This window comes from Ictalurus punctatus, chromosome 10, assembly GCF_001660625.3.
Source record: "Ictalurus punctatus breed USDA103 chromosome 10, Coco_2.0, whole genome shotgun sequence".
In the NCBI taxonomy this organism is placed as follows: Eukaryota; Metazoa; Chordata; class Actinopteri; order Siluriformes; family Ictaluridae; genus Ictalurus; species Ictalurus punctatus.
In genome coordinates, this window is record NC_030425.2 from 6,202,232 (window position 1) to 6,219,687 (window position 17,456).

Here is a 17,456-nt window from a genome sequence, read left to right on the forward strand (position 1 = left end):
AAAAAAAAATACAAAAACGAAAAGTAAAAATTTACAATTGTAATTTACAAGTATAACAGGCATACACATTCGACACTTTCTTGTCTTTTCCGTGATTTTTAATGTGCAATTTTTATCTTTTTTTTTTTACGTTATCATACTTAACAAACTAAAAAAAGACTTGTTTTGACAATATGTAAATTAAAGCCTGTAAAAAAAAGACTCTTATTTTGAAATAAATATATAACTATATATAATTCCTTCCTCAAGGCTTGACAGTGGTGTGGTTGTAAACTTCACTGTGCTAATTCCGGCTGATTCATTGTAGACCTACTGAAGCTTAGCACGGGTTCTGAGAGGATTTTTAATCATACAGGTCATATTTTACGCTAAAACTGTCTGGAAGTAGTTTTTTATTTTATACTAACATAGAGTTTCTGCTTGAACAATAAAAGACGAGTTGTTTTACGGCTTTATATAGCATTATAAAGATATATAGCATTATATAGCTCCATAGCATCACAGCTAGTTACCGGTTAGCTAGGAACCATAGCACATTGCGTTTTATTTTTAATGTTAATATTATTATTATTTTTTAGCTTAGCTGAAAGATAAAGCGCAGTTTAACTCTCGTCGAACATTCGCGAATCTAAACCAGTGTTTGTTTGTGTGTGAGATGTAATGTAAGATAGTTGTGTGAGTTTTATGTGTTAGCTAGTTCAGTTTGTTAGCATCTCATATGCAGTCTCATTGTAAATTATCAAGTCTTCTTTCTAATTAAATAAAGTTAATTTCTGCCAGTGCTGAGTTTGGTGTTTACGTAAATACTGTTGTTGTTGTTGTTGTTGTTGTTGTTGTTGTTTAGACACGAGAACCCTGTCAGCTAGTGATTAGCCTCGGTGTGCATGGCTAGCTAGTGAGCAAGCATGACTAATGTAGGTAGAAAGTAAGACATTTGTTCCATTTGAACAGCTTTTATTCTCACATTTCTTTTGTTTTGTGGTTTTAGATTTAAAATGGACCGGCTACTGAGGCTTGGAGGTGGGATGCCTGGACTGGGACAGGTACAGTACTGAATTAACCCTTCCATTAAATCATAAAGTTACACTCAGGTCCACAGAGGACCAAAAATGTCCCTGTCCAAAAACTGTCAGAAATATTATATATTAATATTTATTTCCACTTTCACTGACTTTGATTTATGATCAGAACTGATGCTGATTTACTGAGTTTTAACCCTTTAAACGCTGGGTTGTTTACATAATGCTGTAGATGTTGTTTTGGTTTTTTTTTTTTATAAAAAAAAGGAAAAACTGTAATTATTTTCAATATACTAAACTAAGCAGATTTGTTTTCTTTGATTATTACAGTCTTTGATATGACAGTGATTAACAACAATGTTAATTTTGATGCATTCATATTTTTTATGCAGTGTCAGATTTAAAAATAAATAAAAACTACTACTCTGGTCCATGAAGGACAAAAATGTCCACGTTCAAAAAATCTACCATAGAAATATTATACGTTAATATTTATTTCCACTTTCACTGATTGTTTTTTTTAATTGATTTTTTTTAAAACCAGTATTAGTTCTGATCATAATTAATAAACGTCCATTCATTTACTGGATTTTAACCCATTGAACACCGGGTTCTTTACATAATGCAAAAATCTTCAAAGCTCTGTACCCTTCTTTGACTCGTATACATGGGTTTAGATTTGTGATTTCCACTACAAGATCTGTTCTTTCTCTCAAACTCACACACAGTTATAGCTGTGTCATTTATCCAGTTGGTCTGCGGCGCTCTATAATGCAGCAGAATCAGGAAAAAAAGGAAAAGCGTGGATTTTCCCTACAGGCTAAACCTGAGAAAATAAAACACATTTCAGAAATTCATTTTAAAATATTCAATGTTTTGGAACCTTGTCAACAAAATAAAAGCCTGTTAGCACAGAATGCATGACTTAATGTTTAAACGTCACCGGGATTAAATATTGCAGTTTGTATGTTTTTCAGTGGGGACGTTTTTGTCCTCAAGGTCCTGAGTGTAAATATTTTGTGTAGGTAGTTTAAAACATATTTATGAAAGCAAATGAGGAAATATTAAAATTCCAATATAAATACACACCTTTTGCAAAATTGATGCTGTGTTAGTGTTAATGTAATGATGGCTCAGAGTATAGTCATTGGGTTTGTGTGTGTGTGTTAAAAAAATAAAAAAAAATAAAATATATATATATATATATATATATATATATATATATATATGTGTGTGTATATGTATATGTATGTATAAGTCTATCTTATGGCTATAACTTTTAGCTGTATATTGTTTATAAATGGCCCTCCCCACTGTTATGTTCATGACTAGGTCAGAAAATCAGGTTAAATTGGTGTTTTTGTTTCTTTTTATTACATGCCACTTTTTAAATCTTTTTTTGAATATCTATAGTTTTGAGTCGAATCGTGATACAGTTCAGTTGTCTTCCAGTACTCGTCTCATCCTCGTTTCTTTATGATGCTCTTGAGCCGTTCAGCATTTGATTAAATAACTGAAAGAACTTTCCTAGCGACTTAAAAATGTCTCGTAAGCGAATCTGAGGCTTGTTGATCTTGTTGTTCGTTCTTTCAGTCTTTAATTTAGAAACGTCTAGGCCACATTCGCACAGCAGGCAAAAGTGGACCAGTGTGTTCGGCTGTTCGCGCTATACTTTCAATCAGTGCGTTTACATGGACAACGATAATCCGATATGAACCCGCTTAAGACGATACTCTGATTAAGAGACTAGCATGTAAACAGAGATTATTTATTACCTTAATCCGATTAAAGTCGTACTCGAAGTAAACACAGATCAAATTAAGACGTGCGGAGTATTCCTGTTTTAGTCGCATTATCGAAGATCGTTACACCGATTTTGCGTCACACCGCATTTTGTGACAGGGCACGATCACACACGGCAGCGCTCAACCGTTTGACGGCAAACGAGAGCACGGCTGCATCCGAAACCACGTACTTACCTACTACATAGTAGGTTAAATACATGTATCTCAGCTACTATATAGTAAGTAAGAATGCGGTTTGGGACACAGCCCACATCTTCAAGCAGAAATATAAAGAATTCACAACTTTAAAGTCCATAAATAAAGTTGTGTGCAATAATGTGGAAAGTAAAGGGGAAAAAAGTAAAGAATCTACTGCCATCCACCAGGATGATGATGACACATGGGTGGACCTTCCAGCAGGATGACGATCCAAAGCATACAGCAAAGGAAACTCTCAATTGGTTTCAGAGAAAAAAAAAATAAAGGCGTTAGAATGGTCCAGTCAATCACCTGACTCGATTCCAATTGAACAAGATTTAAAGACAATACGTTTTGAAGAATGGGCCAAAATCACACCTGAATACTGCGGTCCATTAAATTCTTCATACAGGAAGCGTGTTGAAGCGTCATTACAAACAAAGACTTCTCCACTGAGTATTAAATACATTTCAGTTAGCGTGTTCAGTACTTTTTTCCCGTCTCATTCCTCTTTATTACACAGAGCTTCATTTATGGACTTTAATGTTGTGAATTCTTTATATGTGTGGATTTCTTGAGTTAATACCAAAGTCTGGTGAAAATTTCATGTGAATAACCTCATTGGAAATAATGAAAAACTGAAGAAAAAAAAATGTTCCCCGAGTTCAGTTATTTTCAATATAGGTGCACGTTGAGGGTCAGTCAATGAGGTACAGCACCTGCGATTGCCTGATCAGCAATCAGTGCCAGCATATCGTATGATATGGCAGTTTTAATGATTTGGATGGAGAAAAATGTTTCCCGCACCGATATGTGGAAAAGGGTGACGACACCGAAAGCAGACGCAATTGCAGCCGAGAGAGCGTCTGAGATGACACGTTTTCAGTTGTTGTGTGGTTTGAATTATTTTCTCATCATTATGTGCTTTAAAGCCATTTTATTATGTGAAGATGAATCGTGTTGATTCATCTTCGACGCATTCAAATTCGACGCAGTAGAAGCTTGGACCCGGAAACGGTATTATTAGAAGCTCGTTATGTCATGACTTAACGAGCAGATTCAGCCACGCCCACTTTTTTGGTTCGCAGCCTTGGTTTCTTGACGTTTTGCTTATAAACTTGTAACTTTCCCTTGCCGATGCAGCCAGGTTCTCCTATGGGTGCGGTCAGGCATTTGTTTGGAGATCTCTTCAAACATGGACCGGTTGCGATATGCGTCGTCTAATTTTGCTTGTACGCCGACGTCACCCCCGAACGTTTACGAGGTCTGTTACCGCGCTATCCCGCCACTTTCCTGTCCGTTAGCGCGGAATTATGCCGAACGTCGAGGTGGGCTGACCTAAAAGTCGCTTGAATTCCTATTTGCCCGTTCAGACAGAGGTCACACAGCAACGTTTTGGATTTCAGTACCACATGTGAAAGTGGCCCACAGCGGTATTGAACATGTCAGATTCTCAGTGTGTGTTTGGCAGTGTGTGACCTGCGATGATTTGTCTTCGAAGACAAAGATCGGATTTGCGCCACTTTTATGCCTGCCATGTGAACGTAGCCCTAGAGACTCCAGATGCATCACATCTGTGCTGCGTTCAGGAGCAAGTGGGGAAACGGGAAGTTTCCGAACTCCCAGTAGGAAAGATCCACTTGTACGGCTCTCCAACTGGTGATTCCTCCTCGGAAAGAGTTTGTCGAGAGCACCGACTTTTACGTCTCCGTTTAGATTTGAAATCGCTCAACCTAATTATTATTATTATTATTATTATTATTATTATTATTATTATTAATAATATTTGTGTATTTATTTATTTTTAAACGTGCACTTGCTCACGCATTGAAACTCGGCTAACGGTTATCTGTCTCGTATGGCTGTTTGTCACGGTAAACGGATACGGCGAAAGGTTTCGCAAAAGTTTTTATTTATTTATTTAAATCAGACACGTGGCGTGTCATCTTTGAAGTGTCTGATCCATATTAGTCAGTGTGAATTCTGTAATTAAACACCTTATCTGCCACAGTAGCAGTTATGATGCACACAATTCCCATATTTGACTCGATGTAAGATGTGCTATGTATCTAATTGTGCTCAGGACTCAGAAAAGGTGCGTTTTTAGTGTTCTGCAAGTGTTAGATCTATATATAATGTAACACAGAGTTTTTGAAGGCTCGTTAAGAACAAACATTTAACCGCACTTCCGAAAGAAAAGGAAGGAGGTTTTATGTCGGTTATGGATTGCCGCGTGATGTTCTACGTTATTTTTATTTTTTATTTTACTTATTGGCATTGTTATTTAAGATATAAATATAAGTGAATATATTCTCAGAACAAAAGAGAATATTGAAATTGAAATATTATGGGTGAAAATATCACAATAAACAATGTGTATCGCAATACTTATTTTTGCTAAGAGAACTTCAAAAAAAAAAAAATTATATATATATATATATATATATATATATATATATATATATATATATATATATATATATATATATATATATATATATAAAAATGGAAACCAGTATGTTCAGAGATTTCTTTTCAGCCATCGTTTACAAAATGTTCAAGAACTGAGTGGAAAAACAGCTTTAAACATCTAATCACTTGTTACACTGAGTAACACTCGCCTTATAAACACCTGATTATACACACTAGACTTGGAGTAGCGTTAATATGCCGCAACGTCCATATCACAGTCGTGTCCCTCTGCCATGTTTTGGTCACTAGGTTGAAAAACGCCGTAATTCCGACGTATAAATTCCTACTTTTTTTTTTTTTTTCTTTTAAGTTGCTTGAGTGCTCGCTCTCTCTCGCTCGCTCGCTCTCTCTCTCTCGTGCGGTCTCTCGTTCTCTCTTGTTCTCTTTTTAAGGCCTGTGGTGAGGTTGTGCTCAGTGGGGAGGGAGAAATCTCCAAATTCGCTCCAACTCTGCCAATTAACACCTCCAGTAACAGGCTGCCTCCCTCAGATTCACACCGCTCCCAGCCAGCCAGTCATGGAGGGAGGGAGGGAGGAAGAGAGGGGGGAAGGAAGGGGGAAGAGGAGGGGAGACTGACAGCTACTTCTTCTTTTTTTTTCTTCCCCCCACCCGAAATCCTGTTCCTACCCCTTTTTCCTCTATGCATTCTGCTTTCTCTGTCAGAGCTTCTCGGAAAAGACACGTTTTTGGTGTTTATTTATTTATTTATTTTTTCTCCATGGGAATCTGTTGGGAATTCAGAAGGGTGAAATTTTGGGTGTTCCTGACACCTCCCCTTTATCCTTAATCCCACTCTCAAACCAAGCCACGATTGGCTGTTTGATTCTTTTTTCGAATTCACACATGTCCATATGGCCTTGTGCGTGTGCATCGTAAGGAGCCAGGCCTTAACGTGCCTCACAGCCCCTGTAATTGTCTCCTAGCGGGTCCATGGTTAATAATATGCATCCCATAATCTTCGGTCTTGACGAGGCATATGTCTCAAGGTTTCCTCTCTGGGTTTTTTTTTCTTCTTCTTCTTTTTTTTTTTTTTCTTCTTCGATCTCACTTTCGCTATGTGAGTGCGGATCAGGCTCCTAAAACCCCACCTTTTTGAAAATGAATTTTGATTAGCCCCTGCTGACAGACAACACCTCTCCGGGGTGTGAACGTTCACCGCACCTGCTGTGTTCTCTTTTTAAATCTCCCCGCTATTCCACTGCGGCGCACTAAAAACGCTGCCCCAGGTCCAATCTCTCGTCGTCATTTAGAACAACAAAAAAAAAAGTAGTCTAACCTGTAGTGCTAAGTAGTGTAAGAAAGTGAACAGCAAGTCGTGGCCCTAAACTTTCAACTCCTGCGAGAGAGGTGAAAGGCCTTCTCCACAAGAGAAGGATTGTGTAACCGATATGACTGTTCTAGACGGCACGTCTGGAATACGCCGGTCACACTCGCTTTCACAAGTCGTTAGCAGGTGTTTTTAAGGGGCCTCGTTAATGAAAGGCTAGCGTGCTAATTAATACTGATTTTTTTTTTTTTGCGGCTAGTTGAGGGGGGCATGGTTCATTTTTTCAACATGTTTTCTTGGTGAGAACAGCAGAAATTTGCTGGAGTATTTAGTGTTCCCTAACCTGACACACCAAGGCTAAAACCCGCCGATTCAGAGAGTAACGAGGGGACTCATCTTGGCCCTGTTTAGCCACTGTCTTGGCTGGCGAGTGGAGACCATGCAAGGCGTGGCACCGAGGCAGGCGTCCAACTCGTGGTGCTTTTTGAAAGGACTATCGAGGATCAACTATCCATCCTTCCATTTCTCCGCCCGTTCACCCATGCATTGCCCCGGAGATTTGCTGATCGCATTAAGCTCGGTAATCCCCCACATGTGACCTTTGGTGTTGTGTTGTGTTTGATGCAGGGTCCTCCTACAGACGCCCCCGCTGTGGACACAGCCGAACAGGTGTACATCTCCTCTCTAGCCCTGCTTAAGGTAATTATACACACTCAGACACACAATTTATCATCCGTATCTTCTCAGATACGGGAACACACAGTCGGCATATCAGGACACGATGTTTTGCTCTTAGCGACAGTCCCGTAAAGGCCACCCTGAAAAATATGTCCCATAGTGAAATATCCACGGCGTGCTTGGTGGCTCTGGTGCAGAGTTGTCAGTTGGTGCTGTATTTCCATTCTCAATGTTACTGACAAGTTACCGTAGTTACAGTGGCGTTTCATAGGAGAAAACTCCGCCATCTCAGACATGAGGGATAACGATCAGGTTTCACTGTTGGGGGGGAAAAAAAACAATAGAAACCCTCATCGAATTTGTAATGGTTTTTAATGGAAACTGTAATGGTCCCTGTGAGTCTCTACTGGTAACTTGTTGCCTTCTATTGGTGGCATGTTCTGTCCTGTGGACCCCATTAAGGACCGGTAATGGTTTAAATGGTTAGCTGATGGTTTGTAATGGTATTTTCGGGGTCACCGAGTTGCCAAAGCTGTAATTAGACGCCACCTCCGTGCCAACAAACTGTTTGGAACGTGCCAGAAGATCAGTCTTTTGTTTAAGCTCACTACAAATGTATGCGCCTAGAGTTGGTGAGGCGCTACAGGGAACTTTCGAGCGGAACCGGGTTTAAATAAATAAATAAACAAACAAATAAATAAATAGAAAATAATGTGTTATCCTGAACCTTCCCGGTCCTAAACGCTCTTGAAAACCCGCAGTGTGGGCTACAGGGGAGAGGATCCGGGACATGAGAGGACCTTGTAATGGTATTTGTAGTGGAAACCATCAGAATTTCTATGATGGTTTCAGCAGGGAGGTAAGGGCTTCTTTTGTCATTCACCATTTTCAAGCGATGATTGATTGATTGATCTCTAATGAGAAATACAACACAAGCAGTGGAGACGACGAATTCACAACGAAAAGTGTCGGAACACAGCTGCGGCAGCAACACGGCTCAACCGGTCACGAGATCGAGTCTACAGGATGACGAGCACGACAGAGAACGTCGAAGCCTTAGAACCTTACGAGGATCGAGTCGGACAGAGTCCGGATTTCTTTATAGACTGAATCTTGGACGCCGCTGAAGATCAGATGCTAATTATAAAGATTAACATGCACGTCGTTCAGCATGGCTTTTTCCTTTGAAGCGTTTCTGTTCATGTTATTGATTTAAACAGCCAGTTGTTTGGAAATAACGATCTGTTTCCCAACACGTCAACTGTTCACTTGCTGCCTTATGCCCACCCCTTGACAGGTGCCATTGTAACGAGATCATCAATGCTATTCACGTCACCTGTCAGTGGTTCAAACGTGTGTAGTTCCTGTGCTGTAAATAAGATTTCCTGCGCTTTGTTTTTGTGGTGCAGATGCTGAAACACGGCCGCGCGGGCGTACCGATGGAGGTTATGGGGCTGATGCTGGGCGAGTTTGTGGACGACTACACCGTGCGTGTGATCGATGTGTTTGCCATGCCTCAGTCAGGCACGGTGAGTCTCTCTCTCTCTCTCTCTCTCTCTCTCTCTCTCTCTCCCCCTCCAAAAACATTCACACTCACCCACATACTCACACCATGGCACAACTGCTAGCTCCTAGCTCCAAGTGAAGTTTAACGTGTGAAACGTTTTTGTAAATATTGGATATTTGTTGCTGAAGACAGGTTTACCACAATGCAGGGTTCCCCAACGGTTTAAAGATCACCGTTTTAACCAGAAATGCAACGTTTCAGATTCATTTTTATTCATTTACGCACCGTGTTCCAAGGGAAATCTACGTATAAATCTTTCAGAGAAAGATCCTAAATGGAGTTCCGTATCTGTATCTTTAGTAAAGATTTAAGTATTTGTTTACGCTTGTTCTTGAATGCACACTTTTTTTTTTTTTTTTTTTTTTTGCCTCTTCCGTAACAGCATGTGTCCTCTTTCACGCGTCTTCGTTTTTTTCCCCCCGAGCGTTTTAAACGTAGCCATTCCGAAGCGTTCTAGCCACAGCACGTTGTGTAAACACCCTGATGCATGGAAAGCCTCTTTGCCAAACAAAGCTTATTGGGCCCATATCCACCGTTACAGCAATAATCAAGAATTTTCTAAACAACCGGAGCTGTAATGTATTTTTCCGCTACGCACGGCGAGGAAGATGGCTAGACAGGCAACGATTTCTCCAAGGATCACAGTTGGAGATTTGCAGAAGACGGTAGCATTTTCGGGGTCACCGAGTCTCCAAAGCTATAATTGGACGCTACCTCCGTGCCAACAAACTGTTTGGAAGGTGCCAGAAGATAAGTCTTTTCTTTAATCTAGCCACAAATGTATGCGCCTGGAGTTGGCGAGATGCTACAGGGAACTTTCGAGCAGAACCGGGTTCAAATAAATAAATTAAATAAATAGAAAATAATATGTTATCCAGAACCTTCCCAGTCCTAAACGCCATTGAAAACCTGCAGTGTGAGCTACAGAGGAGAGGATCCGGGACATGAGAGGACCTGGGGCCCTGGTGGATATGGAGAAATCCCGGATTGGGAAATCCCGGATTTGTATTCTGCAAACTCGGCAAGCTTTACAGGCGAAGACTCTGTGCTGTTATGTGGGCACAGGGAGGTTACGATAGTATTAAAAGCAGGGGTGCCAATAATTTGTAATACATGTGGTATTGTTACAGATGCAGGGTAGATTTATTTCCTATTTTTCGACAATCTTGAGACATTTTTCTTATACATATATAATATTACACATTACGCACGCGCCAAGGGTGTCAATAATTCTGGAGCTGACTGTATCATGTTGATTATGTTGACAGGGTGTGAGTGTGGAAGCTGTGGATCCTGTTTTTCAAGCGAAGATGTTGGACATGTTGAAGCAGACCGGAAGGTAAGACTCAACAAATCAAGTCAGAATATTTTATTTTAAAGAACTAATACAGATTTCTTGCTTGTAGTTTGTAGCGTGTTAGTGCTGTAATATTTGTGTGTGTGTGTGTGTGTGTGTGTGTGTGTGTGTGTGTGTGTGTGTGTGTTGCAGGCCAGAGATGGTGGTAGGCTGGTACCACAGTCACCCCGGTTTTGGCTGCTGGCTGTCTGGTGTAGACATTAACACACAGCAGAGCTTTGAGGCGCTGTCTGAAAGGGCCGTGGCGGTGGTGGTGGACCCCATTCAGAGCGTCAAGGGAAAGGTACCTGTTAACACTGGCTGGACGTTTATTACCGTACCCTAATGTGTAGATTAACATGCAGTGTCGCTTCTCACACATCCATTCAGGCACCGATTTAGCCACAGTCACTGTAAATAAGATTTATTTTTTAATAGATAGAGTAATAGATTTTGTAATACCGTCCTCTCATGATCTCAATCGTTCTTTTCTTCTGACATGCATCTTTGATTTCGTCCGTTCAAACACCCTCCACACCCCACCCCCCGCCCCATTCTCGGTTGCTCTAACATGTACTAGTACATTCTGACTCGCTCGTCGGTCATGTGTGTGAGTGTGTGAGAGAGAGAGAGGGAGCAAGAGAGATTTCCTGGCTGCAGGATGCAGTTCTATTAGCACCTTCTTTGAACTGTATGAGGAAGTGTGAAGCAAATCTCTTCCTCTATTCGGTGCATGTAGGGGGTCGTCGGGATAAAAAAAAATGGGAGAATGGTAAGATTGGATTGGGACGAGAAGAAAAGAGATGCCCACTGCACCGTCTCTGCAAAATCTGTGTTCTTTCTTTGGGAGATTAAATATATACTTGACGCAGCAGGCTAGACTACCGAAGTTTTATTTATTCAGATTTATCTAATCGTAAATAGGACAGGGTTTGAAATCTAGTCATTTATCAAGTGTTTAGGACCAGCGCTTTCGTTTTCCTTCGTTTTATGCTCCTATACGTTCGCTAAACAAATTCGAAACGCGGATTAGTTTGTTAATCTGACGTATGCGCGCTCTCGCGTTGGCAAGGCGGCCATGCCCTTGTTTGTCACACTGTAAACTCTTCAAATACATATGCCTTCACACCACCTGCGATCGGCCGTGGAGGAGAACGGTAGCGGTGCTGTGGGAACGAGGTGTGCTAATGGCGTCGTCGTAGAACAATACCCGCATTCGGTCTTCCAGCTGGAGGGCTCGCTGTATACACCACAGAGAATTTAGCCTCTCGTGCAGTTCGCTCGAACAGGAGGCTCAACACAACAGCGCAGCGACAGCATGGCAGCCATGGCAGGCCAACATGCTGGATCCTCCCGCTCTATTTAAAACGATCAGGCTCTCTCACGACGAGAGCACAACTCTGCTGGTTTTCGCAGAACTTCGCTAACGAGTCTCTTGGGCGAGGAGGTGCGGCTTTGTGCTCGCGTATCCAGTAACAGATTCGAAGCCCTTTTTTTTTTCTATTTAGTTTTCTGTGTGTCATCTGCTGTATTCCGGCTGGCTGTGAGCGCTTGTGAACTTGAATTACCTCTTCTTTCAAAGGCGACCTTTTCTGCTTACTAGTTAAAGTCCCAGGCAGGAATTACTGAAACTATGCCAGCTGTGTGTTCACTCACATACAGCAATAAACACGTGTGGGTGTGGTCGGGGAGGGTGTGGCATGGGAAGGGGTCTGCAGTTCTTAAAGGACGTGTGTTTTTGTTCTATTTCAATTTTGAGTTGGGTGGATGCCACTCCACTAAAATATTTTTACCATTTGTGTAACGGTGTAGTGAAGCCGCTAAATCACTAACTGTATGAGCTAGATTTGTGAGATGATGGCAGATTATATCGAGTGATCATAGACTGACGTTCTTTGAGGCCTTGTTTACTCTAGTGCGTTTTCATTTTAAAGTGAAAACGATCCTCGTCCACACTGGTGTTTCCGCTGTGTTTCAGAAACGATCTCCGGCCACACTACACGACCGAATACGCATGTCACCATTCATGCACACTGGGCATGCGCATACAAGTGTAAACAGGAGTCACCGGGAGGCACAACAAACCGGCGTTTCACGTAGGGTTTACACGGCTCGAAATGAGATTTGTTTGCGATTTCTCCAATCATAACTCGCCTCTGGCACATGTCGGCTGCTGCAGTATTATAGAATACAGAATTTAACAGCACAATGGCTGCTAAGAATGATAACGAAGCCAGCAAAGCTTGCGGTTCAATTCCCGTGTTGTTGTGTATAAGATCAAGGTAGCGTAACGGTCATATGGTAAGGGTTTGACGAAATCACGGAAGGATACGCAATGATCCAGAAGACCCCATCAGGGGGCGAATGTGGGCGAAGCCACGCCTTCGTTTTCAAAAGTCCTCCTTCTAGTCTGTTTACACTGAAACGCAGGCCCGGAGTTTTCAAACTAAAACAGGGTCTTCGGTGTTTCCAAAAGTCTTCGAAAGGGTCGAAAACGCCGGAGTAGTGTAGACGACAGGCGTAACCGTAGCAAAAGTTATGTGTTTTAAAACGAAAACGCACTCATGTAAACAGGGCCTAAGATGCTGGGTTTAAAAATTCCATTTATGGGCTCTAAAGGAAACGGGGGAAGTATTTCCTCACACCTCCGCCGTTGAGGGTTCGATTCCTGCCACCGCCCTGTACGTGAGGAGTTCGCATGTCCTCCCCGTGCTTCTAGGGTTTCCTCCAGACACTCTGGTTTCCTCCCACAGTCCAAAGACGTGTTGTAGGTTGACTGGCGTTTCCAAATTGTTCAGAGTGTGCGATTGTGCCCTGCGATGGTTTAGCACCCCGTTCAGGGTGTCCCCTGCCTTGTGCCCCGAGTTCACTGAGATAGACTCCAGGCTCCCCTGCAGCCCTGTGCTGGATAAGCAGTATGGAAATTGGATGGATGGATAGATGGCTTCATGGATGGACTATACCAAATTTTCCCGGTAATAATTTGTTGGAACATGAAGGTTACAGCACAAACACCTACGTGCAAAGCTTCAAATAGGCAGGAAAGAAAGAAATGAGCTATGAATGCGGTAATTCCTCAGTGTTCGTAGGTTCGATATGTGTCTCAGAGAGTCTGAAGTTAGCCGACATGGCCAGTGCACCTATATTGGAGAGATTAAATACTGCATGAACGTTGGCTAAGAAACACCTGAGCCACCAGTTGAAAGTGACTTATTGTTCGCTGAAATGGAGGGACTGTCAGGGGGGGAGGGTGTGAGTTTGTGAGTTTGTTCACACGACATGGATTTAAAGACAGGTGACGAATGAAAGGAAAATGAATAACCTGGCTCTGTTATGCTGTGGAAGGACTTTTGGTGGCATGGATTTGCAGTGAACCTTCCTCGATTCTTTTGACTGATCACCTTCATCCTAGGATGAAACCTTTCTTTGCCGATGGGCGTGGTCTCTTCCAGGATGACCCCACCCCCATCCACAGTGCACGAGGACACGGAGAATGGTTCGATGAGTATGAAAATGACAAACCTTGGCTTTCACAGTCACCAGATCTCAACTCAGTTGTACACCCAAAGGGGGTTGGATTTTGGTCCAACAGTGCTCTTCACCACCGTCATGAACATGCCAGTTGATGCAACGGTGTTCCAGAGATTTTTAGAGTTTGTGACAAAGTGCATTAACGCTGTGCTCAGCTTGTGCTAGCGTAACACCATACTACGACTTGTTGTTGTTTTTTTTTTTTTTTTGTTTTCTCTGTACTTTTGTCACTTTTCCTTTGGAAACGTGGATTAAAGCTAACATTCTGTACTTTCAGGTTGTTTTATTTCAAGTCCAGTGTGCTTAGACCAACACAAAAAAAGTGTTACTAACCAAATACTTGGTAATAGATAACGGTGTGCTCATTTTGTTGCTAGCTAAGACACCATTCGTGTAAGCAAGATGCCTTGCAGAAATCGCACATCTATATTTCTCCACCGTCTATATTTATGTGGCGGTTTAAATGAATTGGCCTGTTTTATTTCTAGCAGCACCCTTTCATTGTAGAGATTTTTGCGTTTATTTGTGAGCAAACGTATTAAAAAAAAAAAAATGTCTTTATCATGCTTCTTTAATGGGAGCCTTTTCCTGTTCAGTTCTGTTCATTAGCGCGCTCACTACCTCGCACTCGAGTCCTTCTCCTCGCTCCGAACACGCGTGTTCAGTGTGTGTGTGTGTGTGTGTGTGTGTGTGTGTGTGTGTGTGTGTGTGTGTGTGTGTTCAGCTGGCACGGTTACAGTTTTCTGTCTCTCCAGCTAAACAGTGTCAGCATGTGACCGGATAACCGTGTAACTGTATTCCACGTCGCAGTAGGCAAGCTTAACCTGAGCAATTGCACCTGTGGGAGAAGAGAGCGTGCGTGTGTGCACACGGGTGCAGAGCTGAGGAGATGGAGAGAATCCTGTCGTGTTTTTTCTTTTTTTCCTTTCCCCTTTTTCTTTTCAAGATTGTGAATTAGATCAGACTACATTTTAAGTCTTCTACTAAACCTCGTGTTTGTCATGTTTTAGATTTAGTAGATAAATAATGACCTGAGAGCACACACTAATAATGGTTCTGTCTCTGTACATGCATCGTATAGTAAATAATGTTATGCAAACTGAGTTTTTTTTTTTTTTTTTTTTTTTTTTTTTTTTGTTTGTTTTGTTTTTTTTCCCCTCCAGGTGGTGATTGATGCCTTCCGATTGATCAATGCCAACATGATGGTCTTGGGACATGAACCACGGCAGACGACCTCTAACCTGGGACACCTCAACAAGCCCTCGATTCAGGCATGTAACACCTGTACCATGCACTACGTCTGTTTTCAATTCGCTATCCAACAATCTGATCAAAGCCTGGTTTTCACTTCGCTAGCAAGATTTTACCCCCCTTTAGACAGACGGACCGATGTTGTCGACATGTTTGTTAAACTGGCTCCTTATGCAGCATGATCTTTGGAAAGATCATGCCTAAGTGAAGAAATAAATGTATTATTTCTTAAAATTCAAGTGTATGTTCTAAGCAGAAAGCATTTTTTTTTTTTGTTGCCCCTGATTGTTTGCTGTTTATCAGTCTATACAGGATGTCATAGAGGTTTTGGCCATAAGTGCTTGATTTTTGCTGTGTGGTGTGTTTTTCTGGAAATCTACCTGAATTGGCGAAATTGTAATTGCACGAAAATATTGTTTTAATTAATGTATTAATTTGTTAGTGATGGATGTTGTCATGAATCGAAGAGCGCTTTGGCTGAATGTACGTTGTGACGTCGTCACATGAGGCATCTTGGCCCAAATCTGCGGTAATTTTGAAAAATTGCAAGAGTTTCCTTGATTTTGCGTTCATTTCTGCGATCGTAAAATCCTGGAAGGACTGATTTTTTTTTTTTGGCTGTTTGCCAGAATCTTGGCCACGGTGCTTTTATACTGTGCTAGTATTCCATTTTGTGCCCCAGACGTTTTATCTACCTTTCGTGTTTTTCTCAGGCGTTAATCCATGGACTGAACAGACATTACTACTCCATTACCATCAACTACAGAAAGAATGAGCTCGAACAAAAGGTTTGTTAACGCTGTTAACCCACAGTGACACGTTTGCTAGAAATGGAAAATATCATGCGACTGGACTGGTATAATCTTATCTCACACACACGTGTAATCCTCCAGATGCTGCTGAACCTACATAAGAAGAGCTGGATGGAGGGTCTGACACTGCAGGACTACAGCGAACACTGCAAACTGAACGAGACCATTGTAAAAGAGATGCTTGAGCTGGCTAAGAATTACAACAAGGTACACAGTTTACTTCATAACGTATAAGAGCTAAACGTGTTACGGCGTACAGGTACGCAGGCCGGATTCCACGTCTTACCTTCATAGAATCTGGATTTCTTGAGCATATGATAATATGAATTTATTCATTCTATGCTCTATTCATTATTTATTTTTTTAAATTAGTGATTTAGGTGAATTTGATGGCGAGTTCTTGATCAGAATCGCTATTTGTAAGGAAACTGAGCATGAATGATTTACTAACCAAAAGTACAATCAAACCAAAGGTGAATTCTATATATAGCAACTAAAGATTCATACTGAGATTCATATATAAGCAGAACTATGTTCCTAAGAAGTAGGTTCAGTGATTATTTGGTTATACAGGTTTGTTTTATTTGCCACATGTCACTTAATAAATAAAATAAAGACATCATCAGGTTTGCCTCACGGCGTGATTAAAACTTGTACTTGAGCAATATCGCACGAGTTGATATTCGCAGTTGTGTTGATATTCAGTATAACGGCACGATCGACAGATATATTCGTGAAAAGTAGCATTTTCCATGTCTGCCGACGATGTTGCTGTGGTAACCGTTTCGAACTAGGAAGACTGATTTTACACGGTGTGAAGAAACGAGCGGAGTGATGCACGCAGTGAAACGTCCGAGTGCGGTTATAGGAAACGTAGACCCTCTTGGAACACCGCTCGACCAATCCAATTAGTGCACCAGAACTAAGTGTTGTATGAAATCAATGACACCCCCCCCCCCCCCCCCCCCCCATTTCAGGCAAGGTTATCTTCTATACAGTTCTTCATCACATTTAACGTCGCTGTTTATCGTCCTTTAGGCTGTCGAAGAGGAAGACAAAATGACTCCTGAGCAGCTGGCCATCAAGAATGTTGGCAAACAGGTTAGAAACACTTTTCAAGTTGGTCTTTTTTTCAGTCTCTCTTAGAGTTCGCTGTATATCACTGTAATTTCACATGTCCTAGCACTGATAACAGTTTTGGGCTACTTCCAAGACAAAGAGATTCTCGATCTGTTAAACCAGGCTCCTAAACGAACGTCGTCTCGGAATGTAAAAAGGTCTGATATCCATCGCTTTCCCGGTTTCTTTTCCCATAGGATCCCAAACGGCATTTGGAAGAACACGTGGATGTACTGATGACGTCCAATATCGTGCAGTGCCTCGCTGCCATGCTGGATACCGTCGTGTTCCAGTAAACTTTCATCGTGCATAATCATTAATATTCTTTGTCTGTTGTGTCTTTTTAAGAAAATAAACCTATACAAAATCCAGAGTTTCGATTTTGGGTTTGTGTTTACAGGGTTGGCAAATCAATCACTTTA

At 41.5% G+C, this 17,456-nt stretch overlaps 1 protein-coding gene across 2 annotated transcripts; it reads left to right on the forward strand.

Annotated features, from left to right (window-relative positions):
- The first annotated feature begins 267 nt into the window (after positions 1-267).
- On the forward strand, positions 268-17,407 carry psmd14 (proteasome 26S subunit, non-ATPase 14). 2 transcript variants are annotated; one of them, XM_017477257.3, is made up of 11 exons: positions 268-355; positions 989-1,043; positions 7,368-7,439; positions 8,828-8,947; positions 10,254-10,324; positions 10,475-10,625; positions 15,016-15,123; positions 15,817-15,891; positions 15,997-16,122; positions 16,954-17,016; positions 17,232-17,407. In XM_017477257.3, the coding sequence occupies exons 2-11, from the start codon at positions 996-998 to the stop codon at positions 17,328-17,330; spliced, it is 933 nt and encodes a 310-aa protein (XP_017332746.1). In that variant the 5' UTR covers positions 268-355; positions 989-995; the 3' UTR covers positions 17,331-17,407.
- The last annotated feature ends 49 nt before the right edge of the window (positions 17,408-17,456 follow it).